This window comes from Juglans regia, chromosome 2, assembly GCF_001411555.2.
Source record: "Juglans regia cultivar Chandler chromosome 2, Walnut 2.0, whole genome shotgun sequence".
NCBI classification, from domain to species: Eukaryota; Viridiplantae; Streptophyta; class Magnoliopsida; order Fagales; family Juglandaceae; genus Juglans; species Juglans regia.
In genome coordinates, this window is record NC_049902.1 from 4,467,422 (window position 1) to 4,490,802 (window position 23,381).

The 23,381-nt window shown below is 38.4% G+C and overlaps 3 protein-coding genes across 9 annotated transcripts; all 3 read left to right on the forward strand.

Annotated features, from left to right (window-relative positions):
• The first annotated feature begins 673 nt into the window (after positions 1-673).
• On the forward strand, positions 674-6,729 carry LOC108999221 (pentatricopeptide repeat-containing protein At1g74750-like). 5 transcript variants are annotated; one of them, XM_018976051.2, is made up of 2 exons: positions 674-863; positions 3,770-6,729. In XM_018976051.2, exon 2 carries the CDS (start codon positions 3,788-3,790, stop codon positions 6,434-6,436), a length of 2,649 nt encoding a protein of 882 aa, XP_018831596.1. In that variant the 5' UTR covers positions 674-863; positions 3,770-3,787; the 3' UTR covers positions 6,437-6,729. The 5 variants fall into 5 exon arrangements, with proteins under 5 accessions (XP_018831596.1, XP_018831595.1, XP_018831598.1 ...); XM_018976050.2 differs by having other exon boundaries at positions 3,788-6,729; XM_018976053.2 differs by having other exon boundaries at positions 674-842.
• Positions 6,730-8,165: 1,436 nt separating this feature from the next.
• Positions 8,166-17,989, forward strand: LOC108999205. 2 transcript variants are annotated; one of them, XM_018976022.2, is made up of 15 exons: positions 8,166-11,165; positions 11,250-11,378; positions 11,464-11,655; positions 11,750-11,802; positions 11,918-12,233; positions 12,437-12,572; positions 12,653-12,868; positions 13,104-13,217; positions 14,545-14,744; positions 14,894-15,109; positions 15,244-15,519; positions 15,646-15,793; positions 15,878-16,011; positions 16,973-17,059; positions 17,137-17,989. In XM_018976022.2, exons 1-15 carry the CDS (start codon positions 8,460-8,462, stop codon positions 17,221-17,223), a joined length of 5,010 nt encoding a protein of 1,669 aa, XP_018831567.1. In that variant the 5' UTR covers positions 8,166-8,459; the 3' UTR covers positions 17,224-17,989. The 2 variants fall into 2 exon arrangements, with proteins under 2 accessions (XP_018831567.1, XP_018831568.1); XM_018976023.2 differs by having other exon boundaries at positions 11,921-12,233.
• A 1,072-nt stretch (positions 17,990-19,061) lies between these two features.
• LOC108999104 (LOB domain-containing protein 27) lies at positions 19,062-21,701 on the forward strand. 2 transcript variants are annotated; one of them, XR_001997432.2, is made up of 3 exons: positions 19,141-20,076; positions 20,280-20,437; positions 20,592-21,701. XR_001997432.2 is itself a non-coding variant. In XM_018975904.2 (2 exons), the coding sequence occupies exons 1-2, from the start codon at positions 19,307-19,309 to the stop codon at positions 20,380-20,382; spliced, it is 873 nt and encodes a 290-aa protein (XP_018831449.1). In that variant the 5' UTR covers positions 19,062-19,306; the 3' UTR covers positions 20,383-21,701. The 2 variants fall into 2 exon arrangements, 1 of the variants encoding a protein (XP_018831449.1); XM_018975904.2 differs by having other exon boundaries at positions 19,062-20,076; positions 20,280-21,701.
• Positions 21,702-23,381: the final 1,680 nt, after the last annotated feature.

Here is a 23,381-nt window from a genome sequence, read left to right on the forward strand (position 1 = left end):
TAGTATTAATATTAATATTTAATTACTTATTTTAAAAAGTAGTGTGATGGGGAGACATATAATGAAAAAAAAAAGAAAAATAATAATTTTTTGTTATCATAGATAAATAGTGCTTATCCATTGCACAATAGGCCGTTACCAATAATCAGTATAGTAACATCCTGTTGATCAAGATCCCTCAATGCTTATTAAATTTTCATAGTGGAAAAGATCCACCCTGATTGTAAAGTTTGTGTTCAGATTTCGGACACTATTTCAGTTGTATTATTTTGTTATAATGTAGTTTAAACTTGTCGAGAAAAAAAAAATGCTTATCCAATTATAAAATAATTACCATAGGAAACATTATTAAAGGGATTAATAATGTATACTTTACAGGAAAACTTATAAACCGTTATTATCTAATTTTCATTTTTTTGCGAAATGGATTAACCATTGTCAATTCTTTTTTTTGAAAGATTAACCATTGTGATTGTTTGAGAATTGACCAAAAATATTTATTAATTTTCATAAAAAGAAAAAAAAAAAAGACAAGAGAAAGCACTGGTAGTAGAAGTCTCCGCCTGTCACGTGTGAAAGCCACGAATCATGAATGTCATACAACGGAGTTCTACACTACCATCCCACAACACGGACAAAAAAATTACTCAAAAAATGAAAAAACAAAACAAAAGACGTGCGTGTGATATCAGGGCTCACCTCACAGCCTCTCTCTCATATTCTCTCTCCCCGACTTGCTTGGAAAAAACACAGGGTTGACGGCAGAGAGGCGAGCCGCCACCTCTATCTCTCTCTACCTCTATTTCTCTGCCTCTATATCTCTACCTGCATAGACAGACCCTGTAAGTCATTCACCATTTCAGGTACCTCTCCCTTTATCCGTCTATGAGTATTTTTAGTGTTGTTTAGCTGGTTATGAGCTGTAGATGTTTTATGGGAACCATTTGTTTTGCTAGTTGAAGAGGGGGTTGTTTTTATTTTACATCTTTGGTGATTGAGATAGGTGAGTTTGTTGGACAATTTTTAGATTTGGTAAAAAGTTTGTTCTTTTGAGTCTTGTCTTTGTGATAACAGGTGTAAGAACTTGTATTTAAGAGGTGAAGTTGTGTTATTATGTTGTTCTATATGTGTAAATTTAAGGAACCCTGGCAGTAAAATGAAGGGATTTAGATGGTTCAAGTTTATTTTTCCTTTTCTTTTTCTTATGGTAATGATTATGGCTTTACCAGCAATTGGGAGTGCCTTTCTCTTGTCTATTGGGAGCAAGGAAAAGAACATCCAAAATCTACCGACTCAGTGATCCATTTCAAAATTTTGTTCTTTCTGGTTTTGATGTCCCGTGGGACAATGTTGGTTTAGCGGATAGTTTTAAACAACATGTATAAGTTGTTTAAAAGCGAAATCAAAGTAACAAAATTTACAATTTGAAGTGGGTGCATTGATTTATATTAACATCGGGTTCACCTTGGGCTGACATTTTCTTGTTTGTTGCTTTAAAATTTATTATTTGAGGAAAAATATTGTCTCTGTTTTGCGTACCACTAGAGACTCCGTCACCATTATAAAAACCATCTCTGACTTCATTTCATGCTTACAACAAGAAATAACTAATTGCATTTGGTGCTAGCTAGAAGCAAGTTTAAAAGTGTGCTGGATGATATTATAGGACATCTGTGGAATAATGTCAGTTAGTTTTTAACAAAAAATTAAATCGATTACGGTTCCTTAACTAATCAATATAAGTTACTAGTTTCGTATGCGTTTTGTATCTTGTTGAAGGATATCAGTTTTGAATTCTCCCAGTGAGAAATTCAACAAAATATGTGCTTTTAACACAAATTTGCCCCTCAAAGATAAGACATTAAGTTATTTGAGGTTTCAGGACCACTTGAGGTGTCAGTTCAAGTGAAGATGCTAATGATGTGGAATCACATTCATACAAGTATAGGGAATTTCGTGTTGTAGTGGTAAGTTGTGGTGTTTAGGTATGGTATTGTCTGAATTCTTTGCCTCATATTGTGTAACAAAGACAGTGAAGCAGAATACAAAGGAAATCCATTAGCATGTGTGGAGGATGCATTATGGGCTTTAACCCTTTATTTTTATATCAAGCCACAATTAGGGCGCACAGTTTTTTTTTTTATCAGCAGAGGGTACCCAGTTACAAGTCTTGCCAGGAAGAGCAGCATCTGAGCTGATTGTGGACGGTGATTACTTTAAGAGGCCATCTCTTGTTGAGGGCGGCTAGATAATAGCAGGGGCAGGATTGTCTATACTCGCCATGTAGTTTTTAAAGTCTGAAAACACGACTCCGATAAAAAATGTTCGAAAACACATCTTTGAATCGGTCACTTGTGTGATTAAGATAGTGTGCATAATTTCATGTCTCTTTGGAAAATCACAAGGTCTGGTCTGTTAGTTCAACATTTGTTTGGAAAGAAATTTCCATCAAGGAATAATTGATGGTTTAATTATTTTTTTCCCTTAGTTTTCACCAATCAATGTGGTTTTGGATGTTCTTCCATATGCTTTGCCCAGCCTTTTTGTTTTCCCCTGCAGCTTGTATGATAACGCCATCAATGGCTATATCGGGAAGAACCTAACACCCTTGGTTCACTTGTATTTAGTTCATTCCTTTACTTGTATACACTGCTTTCGACATTCTAGGTTTGATGAAGTGGACAAAAAACCCACTGAAGGGCTTGTTATAAACTAAACTTTCATATAATTGCATTTTAAGAAGTATGTGGATCGATATATGAGATGTTTCTTTGTTATATATGAATTCTTGTTCTTTTCTTTTAATTTACAGATTTTTAACATATTTTTGTAATCTCATTTAGTGTTTTATTGTAGGTGTAATCGGTCTGGTCTGGTTGGTCTTGGAAGGAGGTTTTGGACATGACCAACCGTTAAGGCTTGAAGACCAGACTGGACCACTTTGGTTCAGTCAGGCCGGTCTTATCGGGTTGTTTCGGTCCTGGCCACTTTTTTTTCTTTTGTTTTTTTGTTTAAGTTTTTGATGAAAAAATGTATGAAATGATAAAAAATAGTAATTGGGTGATTTAGTCTAAGTTGTCTAACTAAGTTTATACTTTACAAATTAATTGTAATAAATTAATAATGTTAATAGTATGTGTATTATCAGTGTTCAATAACAGACATTCACATATAACATTTTAGTTAATGGTTAATTGCCTATCTTAACATATTACACAGTAATAACTAAGTATAGATACTTAGGTTACGAAAAAATTTACCTAATTTTTTGGTTACGATTTACATTACTACATAAAAAAAGTCACAAAATGTATAATATGTTATATAAAAATTATTTAAAAAATGATATATATATATTTGGTCAGTTTGGTCGGGTTCGGGGTGAAAAAACTGCATCTTGGGACCGGACCGAAAACTAATTCTTTTTGGAAATATTGGACTGAGAGCGACCGGTCTAGTGGCCAGACCGGAGGTCCGCTCGGTTTTCTAGGTCCGGTCCAATATTTTTACACCCCTACTTTATTGCAAACAAGAGCAGGAAGTCATGTTCTTGATGTATTTGGATAGATTGACAAACACTTTCCTGGATATAAGCATCGGCAGAATGTCCTTATATAGTATGCTACTATAAGAAAAAAAATATGATACTAATGCTACTATAAGAAAGAAATATGCATTTTATTTCTTGCGATGATGAGACTGGTATGGTTTAATACTTTAATGTCTATGCTTTTAACTTATTTATGATCCTTGAAACCTTATTGTGAAGGTGCTACAATATCTGCAGATGTTAAGAGCAAAACAGATCGGTAGTCTTTCCAGTAGTGCTAGGTCATTTTTCCTTAATGGGTCACGATGTGGTGCCGCAGATGGAAGTTCATGCACTTGCTGCGAAGATGAAACTTGTATTTCAAGAAGACAGCATAAAAGAAATGAAGTTCTACTTGCACAAAAGCCATCCACCTTAGTATCCACATCTTCAGGAAGGGTAGGAACCTTGGTTTCAGAGAAGTCAGTTAAAGTGCTAGCCTCTCAGAAGGCTGAGAACGTTGGCCACCCGAGTCCTCTAAAACAGGTTGTTTCTGCCCCAAGTTCGTTGCGGAGATCCGATTGTGTAAGTTATGCTAGTGGCATTGATGCTGCTCAAAAGGATGTGGTACAGTCATCTCCCCTGGTTGCTGACCAGCTTGTCAAGGCTGGTATTGCAGCAGTAAATTTTCTGTCTGATATTGTAAATTATAAGATTCCTCTATCAGGTGGGGATGGAATACTAAACACACCAATGAACTGTATGGTTGATCCCACTAGGCCTCTTTCCAGCATCAAACCATCAAATGTGAGACGCATCAAAAGAGAGAACTTTTCCAGTGTTCATCCGAAATCATCTGTGCAGATAGCAGATGGGTCAAGCCAAACAACAAATGAGCACGCTGCAAGGGGTAAAGGTGATAGATCAAATTTGGTTAAAAATATTAAACATGTTCCTTACACTGAAACTGGGAATTCGGTGGCAACTCACAGTATATCTACGGATACTCGTGAGAAGAAGACTGTACCACAGAGACCAAGATCTCATTCAAATCGCTTCACATCAAATATCAACTCCAACATGCAGACTTCAGATGCAGAGATTTTGGGTTCTAACAGTAGAGGTTTCAACAAACAGGGTAGAGGTTTTCACAAAGCCCCCAGTAATCTGACAATGACGACTAGAATTGCTCCAATCAAGCGGCAGGTTGCAAATACTGGATATACTGTGGATAGTGTTTATCAAATACTGCAACAACTGAAGTGGGGCCCTGCAGCAGAAAAGGCTCTTGGAAATATCAGATGTTCAATGGATGCATTTCAGGCAAACCAGATTCTCAAGCAACTTCAGGACCACTCAGTGGCTCTTGGCTTCTTCTATTGGTTGAAACGGCAACCTGGGTTCAAGCATGACGGGCACACTTACACCACTATGGTTGGCATCCTTGGTCGTGCCAGGCAGTTTGGCACAATAAACAAATTACTTGATCAGATGGTGAAGGATGGCTGCCAGCCTAATGTTGTGACATATAACCGTATGATTCACAGTTATGGTCGTGCAAACTACTTGAAGGAGGCGCTCAATGTCTTCAATCAAATGCAGGAGGAAGGATGTGAACCTGACCGTGTCACCTACTGCACACTTATTGACATCCATGCAAAAGCTGGATTTCTTGATGTTGCCATGTGTATGTACGAAAGAATGCAAGAGGCTGGCCTTTCTCCTGACACATTCACTTACAGCGTTATCATAAACTGCCTTGGGAAAGCTGGGAATTTGACTGCTGCCCACAAGCTATTCTGCGAGATGAGAGGTCAGGGTTGCGTTCCTAATTTAGTCACCTACAATATCATGATTGCTTTGCAAGCCAAGGCAAGGAACTATGAGACTGCCTTGAAGCTTTATCGCGACATGCAGAATGCAGGATTTGAACCTGATAAAGTGACCTATAGCATAGTGATGGAAGTTCTTGGCCATTTTGGGTACCTTGAGGAAGCTGAAGCAGTGTTTGGAGAGATGAAACGGAAAAACTGGGTCCCAGATGAACCTGTTTATGGTCTTCTAATAGACTTGTGGGGAAAGGCTGGTAATGTTGAAAAGGCCAGGGAGTGGTATCAAACAATGCTCTATGCAGGTTTGCGGCCTAACGTGCCAACTTGCAATTCCCTGCTCAGTGCTTTCCTTAGGGTGCACCTACTGTCAGATGCATATCACTTGCTACAAAACATGGTGGGTTTGGGTCTAAACCCTTCTCTGCAAACTTATACCTTGCTCCTCAGTTGTTGTACGGAAGCACAATCACCATATGACATGGGGTTTTGTTGCAATCTCATGACCATCACAGGCCACCCTGCACATACATTTCTACTGTCCATGCCAGCAGCAGGACCTGATGGTCAAAATGTGCGGGATCATGTAAGCAGGTTTTTGGACCTGATGCATTCCGAGGATAGGGAGAGCAAGAGGGGACTTGTGGATGCAGTGGTAGATTTTCTTCACAAGTCAGGGCTCAAGGAGGAGGCGGGTTCAGTTTGGGAGGTGGCTGCACAAAAGAATGTGTACCCAGATGCTGTCAAAGAGAAAAGCTCCAGTTATTGGCTTATTAACCTGCATGTTATGTCGGATGGTACTGCTGTGACAGCGCTGTCAAGGACGCTTGCTTGGTTTCGCCGACAGATGCTAATTTCAGGGATAGCTCCCAGCCGAATTGATATTGTAACTGGATGGGGTCGGCGGAGCAGGGTGACAGGATCATCTTTGGTGAGGCAGGCCGTGCAGGAATTATTGAATATATTTAGCTTCCCATTTTTCACCGAAAATGGCAACTCTGGGTGTTTCGTAGGCTGCGGAGAGCCTCTTAATAGATGGTTGCTCCAATCTTATGTGGAGCGGATGCATCTACTGTAGTTGAAGTCATGATTTTGTTTAATCTTTGATTATAGCTCGAGCACAGTTTTGTAGCTGCCTCGTGCATTAGTATGTTTCTATGTATTTAACCTTGTTCCTGTGTGCAGCTATTTTAAGTTTCAGTGGAGAATGTGTCAATTTTGTGAGGTTCCAATATATTAGAACTAGATGACATGGTGTTCTGCCTGACATGGATTGGATGAGCCAGACAACAATCTCATTATTTATTGCTGCTTGATGCACTGTCATAACATGGATCGGTAATATATGGAGGATATTGTTTTATTCACCAACCTATTTGCTTTGGCCTTTCGGCTTTACCCAGTTGCATTGCATTCACTTTTATGGTCATCTTCTTTAGCACAAAACTACTTGCATTCATTTCTTGTGAAGAAATTTATGGCGCAAACATGTTTTAGAGTAGAATCCAGCAACTTCTTTTGTCTGTCATTTCCAGCATTTAAATCAAGTGTTCTCAATTAACTAAGGATCATGCTACAGCCCCCGCTGAGAGCTCCCGCTGGGGGCTGTAGTATATATTGTATGTGTTTTTTTTTAAGTTATTTTTTATATAATTTTTTTAATATTTTTTAATATTTTTTAAAAAATAAAATAAATTTAGAACATCATTAAAAACACTTTCTTAATTAAGAAGTAAAAAAAAAAGTTATTAAAAAATACTTTCTTAATCACGAAGTAAAATAAAAAATCATAACAAAATATTTTATATTTTACTTCGTGATTAAGCAAGTATTATTTAATAATATTATAAATTTTTTTATTTTTTAAAAATATTTAAAATTATTAAAAACATCTATATAAAAAAAAAATTAAAAAATACACATAATAAAATACACTGGAGCTCCAGCGGGAGCTCTCAGCGGGAGCCCCCAGCGGGAGCTCCAGCATTTTCCATTAACTAATGTACTAGTTGTTTGAGAGATTTTGATACTTCTTGAGAAGATATTAAAATCTTCTTCTATTTAAATGAAGTAATTAATTTCCTTGAGAATCTATGAGTTTTAAACGAATATTACAAAATTAAAAATATTTGGAAAAATAGAAAATGCCAGAGGGAATAGTGTAGTACCATTCCATATGCCAAAAAAATGAATTTTTGCAAGGACAAATACAATAAACATTGATGGCTTGACCATATTGGTGAATATTAAAGTCTTCATAGTTACATATACAATTAGTGTAATCATATCACGACTTAAAAGCAAGAAAACAAAAAGCACTAAAATCCAAATTTTTTTAATATCCATTTGAATTATATTCAAGAGAGATAGATACAATATAAAAAATTTATACAAAAGATGAATTCTACTTATCAGCTACGATTCAATCTCACACTCTATATTTATAATTTTTTTTATAGGATGTGTGGTGTGAGATAATGAATAATGGCTGATGAGAAGAATTTTTCTATACAAAATTTATATTGATTGAGAATTTTACACAACAAAGATAAATATTGAATTTTAAATGATCCAAATTATAGACAATTCAAAAATTCAAATTTAAAATATAATGGAGATAACATTTTGATACAGAGTACTAACCTCTCATGATCTAAGATATCTCAAATAAAAGAAAAGAAAAAAATTAAGGGGAGAGAGAAGAAAAAGAAATGGTTAATTAAATCAATACATTTTGTAGATGATGGGGCACATGATATATATAATCAGCATTTTATTAATCTCTGTGTTTTCACCCAATCAAAGAAAGAAAGAAAGCTTACCCCCTTCTGTGGGTAGGTGCCTGTCTGTCGCACACAGACCTCCACTCTCTTCCTTTTTTCAGTTTTCTATGCCTAGGTTTCGCCGCCGATCCTTCTCCGTCACCGTCTTCGTCTCCGGTTAAGTCCCTGCTCTACCCTCACATTTTCTTTATATTTCTCTATGATTCAAAGTAAGTCTCTTCTTCTATAGTCTATACCTCACCTTTCTCTCTATACATTTACACGCGCGGATATAATATATGTATATGCATGTGAATCGGATTGCTGCAAACTCGATTGATGGGGCATAAGAAGCGAAACGTCGCTCGCTCCAAGCAATCACCGGCGGCTCAACCGGCCGCCGGCGGCGGAGCGGATTATGCTACTCTAGCGGAAATCGACTCCTTCCCCAATCCAAATACCAATACCCACAAGAACCAGACTAAGATCGAGCCATTGGTGGAATCGAACGGTTCGTCTTACTCCACTGTCAAGCTTGAATGCGAGAAAGCCCTAACTGCGCTGCGGCGCGGGAACCACACCAAAGCGCTGCGGCTCATGAAGGAGTCATGTGCTCGGTACGAGGGTTCGCCTCACTCGGCGCTGATTCACCGAGTCCAGGGAACAGTGTGTGTTAAAGTAGCCTCCATCATTGACGACCCCAACGCCAAGCAGCGGCACTTGAAGAACGCGGTGGACTCGGCGCGTAGAGCTGTTGAACTTTCGCCGAATTCAGTCGAATTCTCGCACTTCTACGCGAATTTGCTCTACGAGGGGGCCAACGATGGCAAGGAGTACGAGGAGGTGGTGCAGGAGTGCGAGCGGGCGTTGGCGATCGAGAAACCGGTCGATCCTGCCAAGGAGAGTTTGCAGGAAGAAAGCCAGCAGAGGATATCATCGGCAGAGGCGAGAATTGGGCATGTTCAGAACGAGCTGAGGCAGCTGATTCAGAAGTCGAACATTGCGTCCTTGTCGACTTGGATGAAGAACTTGGGGGGAAGTGGGGAGGAGAAGTTCCGGCTGATTCCAATTAGGAGGGTTGCGGAGGACCCCATGGAGGTGAGGATGGTACAAGCAAGGAGGCCGAATGAGATTAAGAAGGCCACCAAGACACCCGAGGAGAGGAGGAAAGAGATTGAAGTGAGGGTGGCTGCGGCGAGGTTGTTGCAGCAGCATAAGTCGGAGTCGGACAGGGCCCAATCCCATAATGGGGGGTTGGATTCGTCTTCAGGATCAAAAGTAGCTGAGCAGCGACGAGGCAAGTATGGGGTTGTCAGGAAAAATGGGTCTAGGGCGGAGAGGAGGGATTGGGTTTGGTCCTATTGGAATTCTATGAGTGCTGATATGAAGAAAGAGTTGCTTAGGATTAGGGTTTGCGATCTGAAGGCCCATTTCGGTTCATCCAAGGATGGTTTAGCCAATGAGGTTTTATCGGAGGCACTGTCATTTGCCGAGGCTAATAAGACTTTCAAGCTCTGGGTTTGCTGTCGATGTAACGAAAAGTTCTCTGCTTCAGAGTCTCACATGCAGCATGTTGTGCAGGAGCACATGGAAAACCTCTCACCCAAAATGCAGTCAGTTTTGCCTCAGAATGTTGATAATGAATGGACTGAGATGCTTCTTAATTTTCCTTGGAAACCGCTAGATGTATCAGCTGCTGTTAGGATGCTTGGAATTCAAAGAAGAAGCAGCTGCAAGGATTCTGAGTTTGCAGAGGATTTCTATTTGGGGAATCGTACAGAGGAGCGTGAGGACTGCTTCAAGGATGCATGGGATTTCTCTTCCCCTGAGAATGATAGTCTCAAGGATAGTTGCAACAACGCTTCTTTAAAGAGCAGCAATAGCAATGATAAAGTTGCCAACATTGAGAGTAGAGAATGTGATGACGGCCATTTCTCTTTGACGTATTCCCTTTCTCATAGCTGGCCAATATCTGATGATCCTGAGCGCGGAAAACTTATTGAAAGAATTCGTGCTGTATTTGAGGTGCTTATTAGACACAAATATCTTGCTGCAAGTCATCTTAGCAAGGTGCTACAATTTACAATGGATGAGCTGCAAGGTCTTGTTGCTGCTCTTGCTTCTGGTTCCCAGCATCTGAACCTTGGTTTGGATCAAACACCTATATGTATCTGCTTTTTGGGAGCAACCCAGCTCAAGAAAATCCTTAAATTCTTGCAGGAATTATCGCATTCTTGTGGTTTAGGTAGGTATCCTGAGAAAAGCAGTAGTGGTCCCATGGATGATGCAACCAGTGGTACTCAAGCGCATGAGATTAAGGAGAAGATTGTTCTTAATGGAGATGGATCTTGTCTTCTTTTGGATGAATCTTTGCTGCCAATTGAATGTACTCCTGGCATGGGTCATGGTGCTGCCATTGATAATGTGGCTGCTGATGGCATCGCAAATGAGGATCAACCTGATGCAGATGCTTTACTATCTTGGATATTTGCAGGTCCTGCAAGTGGGGAACAGTTGTCTTTCTGGATGCGTACAAAAGAAGAAAAAATGCAACAAGGATTGGAAATTCTTCAGATGCATGAGAAGGAATTCTGCCACCTACAAAGTCTCTGTGAGGGAAAGTTTGAGCATTTGAGCTATGAGAAAGCATTGCAGACGGTGGAGGAGCTGTGTTTTGGAAAAGGTAAGAAGAGGGAGAATTTTGCAGAATTTGTGCATAGAAGTTATGACTCTGTTTTGAGGAAGCGTAGAGAAGAGCTCCTTGAGGGTGACAATGATGTACTTATCAAAAAAGAGAGTGAGAATGATGTGATGTTCCTCAGCAGTAGGTTTGAGCTCGAAGCTATATCAAATGTTTTAAAAGAAGCAGAAGCGCTAAATGCTAATCAATTTGGATATGAGGAAACATACGGTGGGGTGACTTCTCAGTTATCTGACTTGAAACCTGGTGAAGTTGTTGATTGGAGAGCGAAGGACTATTTGCACCAAGTGGACACTTGTATAGAAGTTGCGATTCAGAGGCAGAAAGAACAGTTATCCATAGAGGTTTGTTTGTTCTTCTTGATGCACTTTGTTTTAAGGGTCTTGACAATGATCACTGCCATTTAACTCCCTCATTTTGTTATGCAGCTCAGCAAAATTGATGCACGAATCATGCGAAATGTTTCCGAGATGCAGCAGTTGGAACTAAAGCTTGAGCCTGTTTCTGCCCTTGATTATCGGTCAATATTATTGCCTCTAGTCAAGTCATACCTGAGGGTTTGTATTGAGCCTGTTTTTGTGACGTTACTCCTTTTTATGGACCTAATTTTTTTTGTATTCTTCTGCCACTCTTTGTTTTTAGGCACACTTAGAGGATTTGGCTGAGAAAGATGCCACAGAGAAGTCTGATGCAGCTAGAGAAGCCTTTTTAGCAGAGCTTGCTCATGATTCCAAGAAGGGTCTCAAAGGAGGAAGTGATAGTTCCAGGCATGCACAGGAGAAGACAAAGGATAAGAAAAAGAACAAGGAGTACAGGAAAACCAAAGATTCAAAGGTTTCCTTTGTGTGGTCTGGTTTTGTTTCTGACTGCAGTGCTAGTTATTCTATGTAGAAAATCCATTATTATCTGATGTTTTCATATTTTTCAGGCTACCAGTGGTCTCGAGCCGGACACGCTTCATCCTGAGGCTGTTGAGCCAAAGTAAATCTTCCTCTTACTCTGTAATATGCATATTAGTGCCACTCTTTTCAAATATGCAACAATTTGACTCTGAATGCTTATCTTTTTTTAATAATTCTTGATATGTCTCTTGCAGCAGTTCCTTTCCAGTTGAATCTGATTGTGATCATCAAGATTCTGAGATTGTTGTTTCTGAGAATGGCAATTACTTAATACAACAGGAAGAGGAATTTAAACTTAAATTTAAGCTTGAGGAGGAAGAAAGAATGCTTGAAGAAACCTTGGAGTATCAAAGACGAATTGAGAATGAGGCTAAACAGAAGCACCTTGCTGAGCAACATAAGAAATATACTCGACCATATACAGAGGTGGCAGAAGGATTGCATGATGTTTACTTGGAGTCTGGTGCAGATGATCAAGATGTGCATGAGCAGCTGATACCTTGTACACAGGTAAAATATTTGTTCTTTGGCTCTATTGTTTGATTTAATTCGATAGTAGTTGTGCTTATTTTTCTTAAGTTCCATTCTCCATAGATGATTGGAATGTTGAACTGAAAACTGGCTATAATATGACAACCAGTGCTATACTGTTCAATCTAGATGAACTTTTATTTATATATCAAGGACTATTTTATGAACTTGCACCTTCTCAGGAGCACTTGGCACTGAAGGATGGAATCCCTAACGATCTAGAAGACATGCTTCCAAATGGTTCCCCTCTGCCAAAAATATCTACTGTGTCTGGTGCCAAAAAGATGAGTAATATGAATCACACAACAGCTAAACAAGGTTGGTAAACTTATGGTTCTCAGATGAGGCGGCTGATTTTGATATTAGAGGATGTTATAATTGTGTAGTTTGTTATGCAGTCTTAGCTAATGGAGGGATTGCAGAGGATGGCCTTTTGCCATCTGATCAACGAACAGGAAAGAAAGGTAAACGGCGGAGGAGTTCCTCCAAATTGGTCGATGGAAAGGGTCAAGCTATGTCACCTGGAAAGGAAAATATTGATGTTGGGAGTTCACATATTGAAAGTGGCTTAAAAGAGCAAGATAGATTTCATGACCCCCTCTGTGCAGACAGCGGTAAGCCTTACACTTTCACCCGGATTTTTTTGCTTTGCTACTAGATTATTTGAAGCATTTGAAGCTTTTTCAGCCATTTTTGGGCAAGTTTTGTTCTATTAATCTTTACAATTCCTTCTATGAGATGTTTGTTCTATTAATCTTCACAGTTCTTTCTACGAGATGCACATAATTTTTCTTGGCCATTTCGGGAATGTAGAACTAACATCACATAGGTTCTTAATGTGAAAAACAGCTGGCTCTATTCCGGTAGACAATGGAACAAAAACATTGAGACAATTGCAAGTAGAGGTTGACGAGGAAGAAAGGTTCCAAGCTGACTTTAAACAAGCTGTGCTCCAAAGCCTTGGTAATATTCTTCCCATCTATCTATATCTCTCTCTCTCTCTTTCTCTTCATGTTAGCCTATTGATTTATGTATTGTTAAACTTGGCATTGAGACCTCTACAAGTCAACTTATGGGAGCTGTATCATGAGAATGCTGACCAATTGATTAGTTGTTCAGCTAAGCTGTGCTGAGATCTTTCTTGAAAATTATCCATGCTGGGTATTTTTTCCTGGGTAAATTGTTAAGTCACGCATGAGTTATTTTTATACACTATGGTTCCTGTCTAGGGTGAGCTTCAGCCTAATTTCTAAGGATTCTTACTGTAGCTAAGTGGTTCAATTTGGAAAAATATGATTGATGAATAATGTAAGTGGATGTGGTTACCTGTCAAAACAAAAAAAGAAATAAAGATGAAAAATGTATGTCGTGTGTTTGAAGACCACTGGCCAGGTTTGAGAAAACCAAGGGCAAGTTATGTGACTATACTTTCATGAAGGTTCAGTGGTAAGACTCTAAGAGTCTTGGTCTTGGTGATATGCTCCCTTTAGATCTAAGGTTTGAACCTTTAGGTGCAAACAATTTCTAGGGGCGATTGGATTGGGGGGATTTCCTATAATTTTCTTTTTGGTAAGTGATTTCCTAGGTGCTCCTGAATTTCCTATTGAATTTCCTGAGGTGCACTTGCAGGAAACTCTTTGCCTGGCTTGTGCACCCCCGGGATTAGTCGGGACTTTGTTCCTGTACACTGGTGCCAATAAAAAAAATTGGAATAAATAAAAGAAAAAATTTTTTGGCTTGCTAATCTGACATCTCTTGTATGCTGAATATGTGAGCCTTGGTCAGGTTGGTTTTGCCTTATCTGAACCATTCTAAGGGACTATACATTTTAATATGTTGTATGCAGTGTTCTTTTTATACATTATAAATGCATCTATATATATATATATATATATATATATATTAGACGATGCTTAAATGAACTGAATATGTGAGAACTGAGAGTGGCGGTTTTCACCTTTAATAAAATTTTCTTATCCGTCTAAGTGACCCCCGTCTCGTTCACCCTCTGTTATATATCTATCTTTATGCATACTTTCAAGTGATAAATTTACCTGGACTTAACTCATAGATTATATACCTCGGTCTCATTTAGTCTTGTTGATTTTAGTATTAAATCACACCTGACAACCTACTTTAGGCCAATTGATTTAGATTGGATGAAATATTGTCAAACTGCATTGCAATAGCCATATTAATTCATTTACCTGAATTCTGAGTGCATAGATTCAACGTCTCCTCTTCTTTGAAGTATGCAACCCTCTGATCTTGTATATATATTGTTCCTCAGACACATACAACGCTCAAGCGCAGAAGAAACAACCTGTGGTTTCAAGTTTAAGGACACAACAGAGGATTTGTCCAGAAGCAGATAAGTTTGATGTTTCACCAAATGAAGGCACAGTGGATGTGAATCATGCAGATGTCATTGGTACTGGCCTGCAGAATGAAGTGGGCGAGTACAATTGCTTTCTGAATGTTATCATACAGGTACTGAGTTATTTTTCCAATTTATGATTTGTACTATATGATTTCATTGCTACTTATAAAAAAAAAAATGATATGATTTCATTTCTTCTCTTCTGGCACTTTATCTGGGCCTCAATATTGTTTTTCCTTTCTCCTCTGCTTGAATTCAGTCCTTGTGGCATTTAAGACGGTTTCGAGATGAGTTTCTGAGGAGATCAACATCAGTGCATGTTCATGTGGGTGATCCTTGTGTCGTTTGTGCATTGTATGAAATCTTTACAGCCCTGAACATTGCATCAACAGATATGAGAAGAGAAGCAGTGGCCCCTACTTCTTTGAGAATAGCTCTAAGCAACCTGTATCCTGATAGTAACTTCTTCCAGGAGGTAATTTGATGGGGCTTTGATTGTATGACTTGCCTTTGATATAGTTTAACATATGTTCAGTTTCCTGATTCTCATTACCATCAATTTAGTCATGGCATTGCTCTTTATGCGTCTAATATATTGTCAACTGCCAGGCTCAGATGAATGATGCTTCTGAAGTACTAGCAGTGATCTTTGACTGCCTTCACAGGTCATTTATTACTGGTTTGACTGTTTCTGATACCGAATCAGTGGAAAGCGATTGCACGGGGTCTTGGGATTGTGCAAACAATTCTTGTATAGTGCATTCCCTTTTTGGAATGGACATTTTTGAAAGAATGAATTGCTACAATTGTGGTCTGGAGTCTCGACATTTAAAGTATACTTCCTTCTTTCATAATATAAATGCCAGTGCCCTCCGAACCATGAAGGTATCTTGATGGAAGATTTCTTTTTCTGCAAACACTTATTTTTGTATCTGTAGGAGGTACTGTTTCAGGGACGTATTTTTTTTTGTCAAGTCTATTTACTGCTACTGATTTCCATTCACCCTTCAGGTTATGTGTCCTGAAAGTTCCTTTGAAAAGCTTTTAGATCTCGTAGAAATGAATCATCAGTTAGCTTGTGATCCCGATGTTGGTGGCTGCGGGAAGCTCAACTACATCCATCACATTCTCTCAACTCCACCACACATTTTCACAACAGGTGAATTATGAGTTGTTATGAAAATTTTCAATATGGCACTAATGCGTTATTTTGAATCCCAGAATCTTATGTTTGGTCTTTCAGTCCTTGGTTGGCAGAATACATGTGAGAGTGTTGATGACATAACAGCAACTCTGGAAACCCTAAGTACTGAGATTGATATCAGTATCCTTTATCGTGGTTTGGATCCCAAGAGCACGCATAGTTTGGTTTCAGTGGTATGTATGCTGTGATGAATCTTGAATAAGCTTTTGATGTGAATATTTTAGAACTTTTTTCATATGACTGGAAAATAAGAAGATATATGCTTTGTTTGTTTGGCGTAATACATTTTCTCTGTATCAGAGAAGATTGTTTTCAGGAAAATAATCTATTTCCTATTTTTGGCTGGAAGTAAGGAATATTTTTGGCTGCTGTTTGGTGTTAATGGGTTAGGGGATGGAGGAAGGGGGCCAGACCTTTTGATAGATGGAAACGGTGAAATAGTGCCAGAACCTTAGTAGCAATGGAAGGGTTCAGATTGAGGGAGACTTCATAACTTGTGACCTGGAGGCAATGACAAAGAACTTCCCTTTTTCTTTGGCCTTCTAGGGCTTACCATTTTAAGGCCAGAAAATGACATGCTTTTCCAAGGGGCAAGGAGTAACTCATCTTCCCCCCATTTGAGTTTAGTTTTCAGTTGATCAAGGAAAACATTTTTCGGTGACTGGGTTTTTGATGGTGTTGGAGAACAAGCAGAACCATCTTCTGAAAATATTCTACACCAAAACAGATGAACCATGGTTTGTTTGTTATTTTCCTGGAAAAAAGATGGCCTTTTTATGTTTGGGTTGATAAAGATTATGACTGAAACCAATATTGATCTATAAAAAAAAAAGAGTGAAACCAGTATTGGTTTTAAACTCTATTATTTCTGTAAGCATAGATTTCCATCAAGACCAATACACCCAATGATGTAGAGGTACACACAGCCAAGCTTATCACATGTATAAACTTCCCACAGCCCACCCCCCTCCCCTTCCAAGTTGCCTTCCAAACAAAAATGTAATCTATGGTTTTGCACGTGTGTTGTGGAACCATGAACCGGAGAAAGTTTCAGTGTAACCTCCAGTTTTCTATTATATCTCTACTTGTACAAAGATTTTCTATTATTCTCTAATATGTTTCTGTAACTTTTAGGTTTGCTACTATGGGCAACATTATCATTGCTTTGCCTATAGTCATGACCATGAACGATGGATTATGTATGATGATAAAACTGTCAAGGTAAATTCACCTTATTTCATAAATATTGCTTTCTGTTCTGTCCATCCACTTTGTATTACAGTCGATTTATTTTTCAGGTCATTGGTGGTTGGGCCGATGTTCTTTCCATGTGCAAAAGAGGGCACTTGCAACCTCAGGTTCTTTTCTTTGAAGCTGTAAACTAGTTTCGTGTTGGAAATTGTCATGCTGGATTAGGGAGCAGAGTTTGACATTCATCTGCTGTCTACGGTGAGGTGTTAATGCATTATTGCTGCTGAAGCCGGTGCAGTTCAAATAGCAAAACCTGCAAGACTTGGTTTTAGGAAATATTGTGAAGTTTTGATATAAAATTGAGTTGTGGAATTGAACTCAAGAGTTTTGGAGCAACTGGTCCTGGCAGGAAAATATCTTGTATTAAAGGAGAGGTTTTTGTTTGAACGTAAGGACGGCAGATGACTGAAGAGCCCGAAGCATAGATTTTGGTTCTCTTGCTTCAGATTGTTTAGGAATAGTCAAGTCATCCTTGGAGTTGTCGTTTCATTCCTTGGACCTTTTTAATAAGATGGTTGGTTGGGGATGATGGGGGGGAGGGGCTGGTGGTGGTGGTGGATAGAGTTACTATAAAAGATTGCATGGCCGTTTATACACTGGAGGAGCATATCGTAAGCCATTTTAACGATGGAAATGAGTGCAGGTCCTCGGGAGCATATAGCCAGTTGTAACAGGGTAAAAATTCAGGAAATTAGGTTCAAAAGCTCTTCAAAATGTTTTTTTCTTTTTGGAGTTTTGAATGCCTTCCTCCCCCCTCTCTCCTGTATAGATCAGATCATGGTGCTGCTTACAACAAGATCGTTACGGCATCATCTTGATAATGCCCATGTGATTATGAATTGGATAACTTTTGCTCCCAAATTCTGATTATTGATGTCAATTATCGGTTAAAATTTTGCTCGTCTTTTATCACCTCTTATTCTATAGTGAGTGTAGGATTTGTGCATTGGCTGAAACCCATCTATGGTCTATGTTTTGACCCTTTTTTTTTTTTTTTGACAAAAAAATTTAATACGTCGGTTTCTCTGTACGTTGAGAAGGTTTTGCTGCAAGTTTGCGTGGAGATGAGATGGACCCAGCTTTTGTTCGTTGGAGATAGAAAAAGAGGGAAATCATGTATTGTAAGGTGGGCAATCATGAATTTCTATTTCGAGCTCTTCCATATTACAACTGACAAGGATGCTTGAACCCATCTGGAATTGATGCGGTTTGGAAAGCTTAGGCCTTAGTGATCAACATGGCCACGCTAAATATACGGGCAGGTTTGGGGGATGGGATGAGATACAAAATTTTCATCTCATCATTATATATTTTTTAAATCTTCATATAAAATATAATAAACAATTCAATTTTTTCAAATTTTAATTTAATTTTTTTAAATTTTAATATAATAATAATACCAAAATATAATATTTTAAACATTAAAATAAAACATAAAATTATCATCTTACTCTGCCAAATCTGCCCGAAGAGTGGAGTCTGCTTATTAATAAGAACCAAAATAAAAGGGCATGAAATTGCATTATCACCCATCTGATAGAAGAAAAAGGAAAAGAGTTTTAAAAAGTGATGCACAATTACTGTCCAAGACGTTCCAATTAGGTAGGGAGCAGGTGAGTGAGAAAAGAAGTGCAACACTGGAGCTTATATATCAAAGCAAAAAAGAAAGAAAAACAAAGGAAATGACACGACGCCAGACACCAAAATGAAGGAGTTGGTGTGAAAAAGCTATATATGAGGCTATGAGCAAGGTGCAACAGCACTAATGAGGTGGCCCAAAGAGTTAGGACTCTCCTCTAAACTCCGAACATTTGTCCCCCAACGGTGGTGACACATGACTTCCATAATCAAAACAAAACTAAATAAGCAATTGCCTATTATCTCGCTTTTGCTTCCTTCTTCGTTTACTCAGTCTCTTCCTCACCCAGCAAAATCCGGTCTTATTAGACCTGTTCAGATCATATTGCTACCCATTTCAGTTCCAACAGCCCCACCCCCTCCAACCCCCCGCTCTCTCTTTCTCTCTCTCCCCTATATCATTTCTTCCACGTTCTTCCTTATATTATCAACATATCATATCTCTATGACTCCTTAATTGTTATACCATTTATTGTTTTCACCCTTCTTCTTATCCATCGTCTATCATGATCGTCATCTTCTTCCTTAAAACATTGCTTCTTGGATTCCTACTAGCAACACCATAAGGTGTTGGGAACTATGACCCTTAAGGGTGGTACAAGCCACGCCTGCGCTGCATGCAAGTATCAAAGGAGAAGGTGCTCCGCTGAGTGCCCTCTTGCTCCTTACTTCCCTGCTGAACAGCCAAAGCTATTCCAAAATGCTCACAAGTTATTTGGTGTCCGCAACATGTTGAAGATACTAGAGCATTTGGAGCCTAGTCAGAAAAATGAGGCAATGTGGTCTATCATCTGCCAAGCCAATATCCGAGACAAGTCTCCGGTGTACGGCTGTTGGGGGATAACGAGGCAACTACAGTACCAAGTGCTTCTGGCAGAGGAGGAGCTTCAAGCTGTTAATGCACAGCTTGAGATGTACCGGCAACAACATCAGCAGCATCAGCAGCAGATTTCTTCTATGCCCATTGATATGACCTCGCAGTTAGAATTAGGCATGGCGCCCCCCAGCAATGCCCTTTCACTTTTCAACCATACTCCACAGCCTTACAATGTCGTCCCTGCTTTGCCTGTAACACAACAACAGCAATCTTACTCTAATAGCAGCAAAGCTGGTTACAACTCCTCTGCTTTCATGGATACCAAGGATAATGCTGCAAACCCTTTTTGGGTTCAACATTCTTTTGCCAATAACAATAACAATTCAATGGCAACATTTCAGTCTCAGTTGGCTGCCTCCCAACCACTCGCTATCCAACAAGTAGTTCAAGACTATGATGAGATGCATCCTTTCTTTGACACCATTGATGACAGACAATCATACATTGATTCCAAAGAGGCTTATGAATCAAGGTACATTTATCATTTTGGGTGCTTTCATCATTACATAATTGTTTAAACTAATCTGAACAATATTGAGGTTGGGAGTTGAATATATGGTTAGTAGGCTTCATTCGTCGCCATGATGATTAACTTCTCATAAATTTGGAACTGCAGTTTTTTAGTGTGATTTTCATTTGATTCTCAAATACTCAATGTTTAATGTGACCCTGCAGCTCGGAAGAATCCTTGAAAGATACAAACCAGTCAATTGAGCACGTTGCAGAGAATGAATTGAAGAGTGCTGCTGCATGCTTCAGTCTTACCAGCGTCAACTGATCATATGAGCCCAAGAACAGTAGCTTGTTTCCCATCTGTATTCTTTTTCCCCAAAGTTGGTGCATAGAATAAATTCCACAATTTTGAGATTTTTTCTTTTTTCTTAATGTCACCTATTCTTTGAACAGCTCATAGTCGATTTTCTAATCAATATTTGAGATATTCCATGTTTCTAACTACGTTGGTATTCTTTTGTTTGTGGGAATCAGTGAATGTTTCTCAAACTTAGCAGATTTAAAGCAGAGGTGCTAATTGGTGCCACATTTTATGCCGATCTATTTTCTTCTTCGCTATCCACCTATATAAGTTTTCACTTGAATTTATCATCGGATTTGGGCCAAATTGGATAGAGCTTTGGCTTATCCGTGAGTATTGTGGATTAGGAAGACTTTGACTGCATGCAGTCCTATGCTCATCTCTGCAGAATCTGATTTTGTTCATTATATATGGTTCTACCCCATTTTGATTCTTGAGGATGTGATGAACCAACCCATAATGTTTTCAAAAAATTGGTGCGGAAAAGCTGGTCGTAGCCTGTTCTTGGAAGTCATTGGTTGGTGAAACTTATTGCCAAGCTTAATTAAAAATTGGAACAAGACGGTCCTGTTTGGTAGAGTGGAGCAACAACTACAACTGCAGCAATTAGAGGATTCCAATGTAGAGTACTTCGAGGTAGATCTTGTTAACAAAGGGATGGAGCTGGAGAAGTCTCTTCTACAGGAGGAAATACTTATTAAAACAGGAGGCCCGAGAGAAGTGGTTCAAGAAAAGACACATGCTAATACGATGTAATTTCCTCATGCTACTCTCCACAAGATATACATGATGATCATGAAGCAATCAAGTATTTTTTTTAATGATCTGCTCTCTCTTCAAGTGATTCTATCCCTAGCTACTCAGTCTTGCTTATTTTATTACTCGGTGTTGTTGTATTGGAAAGGAAAAATGAGCAGTTATACAGAATGCCTTCAACTGAGGAAGTACTAAAAGAGGTTTTGCATGGAAGACATTCTTCTTGATAGCAGCCCGAGTTCGGATGGGATTATCTCGAGCTTTTACCTTGAATATTGTTGTAGGTATATCGTGAGGGTGGATGTGTGCATGGGAGGCTACAAAAGACTTCATTAATGATGCTTCTTTTCCTCTTTTTTCTTGATCCTCATCTTCCTGAAGGGAAGAAGTATGGCTGAAAATGTGTCCCTTACTCAGGAACTTGTGCTTTGTCTCAATAAAAAGATGTAAGGAGATGCAATTTAATGGTTAAAGTTGACATGGCCAAGCTAGCTAGGTAGGCATATGATTGATTGGAATATTGGAAACTTTTATCCAACAGTTTGGAGGAGTTTGGATTTTCTGAGATATGCAACAGTGTGTTTTGACTTTCATTTATTCAATACGGTTTTTAATTACGATGAATGAGACATATAGAGGTCTTTTAGTCGTTTGGTGGGATTAGTACGTAGGGGAATTTATTGCCCGTATATTTTTTTTGTGTAAAAAGAAAAATTTATTACAAAAAAATTATTTATTTGTTATCAATTATTTCTAAAGAAAATAATTATTGATTGTCAAAATGAGTATTTTTTTTATCAGAAATATTCATTATCGTCTGAAATAATCTATTACAAATTCTTATTTTTTATGCAATGAAATGAGTTAATTTCTTTCCTGAAAAAGTAAAATAAAGTAAACTAAAGAATGAGATATATGTTATTATGATGGAATAGTGAAGGGTGATGGTTGGTGGGTGGCCGGGTTTGGCCGAGCGGCTTAAATAAGCATGACCAAGTTGAATTGATGGGCCAGCACCAGCTAGCCTTTGAGTTGAGGTGACGTTTTGGGTCGAACAAGATTGTTAGGTTAGGGTTTAGTCATTAATTAGATTGATGGGCAAGTGGGGAAAAAGGATGAGGACAACAAGAGAAGTTATGCTTTTGTTTTCTTGGTAATTTTTTTGTTCATAGATCATGTAAGTCAGAGGCTAGTCTGGCTAACCAATCAGCCAGATTCTCATGTTGGATTGAGTAGTAAATGCAATAGATTAATGATATACATATTATATAATATATTACACAATAATATTATAAAATGAGAATATTTTTATAAAATGATGTTATTTTTATAAGATATTTTATAAAAATACTTCTTATTTAAAATATATTCGTGTAAAGTATTGTAAAAAATATTATATATAAATCATTTTCCCTACCTTTGTATTGAAGTTAATTGGTAGAAGACCAGCTAGTTTGAATAAGTGTTTTGGGTATATAGAAATCCCACGACTATGAGTGGATGAAACGCGCATGAGATGCCCTAGACGTACGGTTGGGATTGTGGCATGAGAACATGCTTGAGATCAAATATTATTGATAATAGTTATAAAGTATATATAGGCATATAATATAATATAATATACGTACGTAACTACTTATAATTAATCAAGGAAGACGATTGCAGCATGCGTGATGAGCATTTCGTGTTGCATTTGGTCATGAGATCACGACGTACGTACGTGAAAATGCATAATATTCATGTGGCTCACGTACCTAGCTAGTTTTTAAGATTGGATGTTGTTGGTCCATGAGTAGTACTATAGATTGACGCACGGTACGTATTATATTTCCATGGAAAATAAGACAACTTGAGAGAGAGAGAGAGAGAGAGAGAGAGAGATTGGTTGATACCCCACCTACATGACTTTGTGATTTAAGAAGAAGATCATGCATAAAATGGATCAGGAGATGCATGGCCGGAGTTAGCCTAGCTTGAATAATATATCATTCATGGCAAATTCATCAACATTAGAAGAGAAGGAAATCTTGGGATGGATGGATTGCTAGCTATATATATATATATATATGTGGCATATTGTACGTATTAGATCTTTTATTTTAAAGAAAATGGCCAATGGCGCCACTGCCTATATCAAATTCTTGATTGGGATGCTTCCAAGTGAAAGAGTGGATGCTGCCCATTGTACAAGAGGTTGTGCAGGTCGT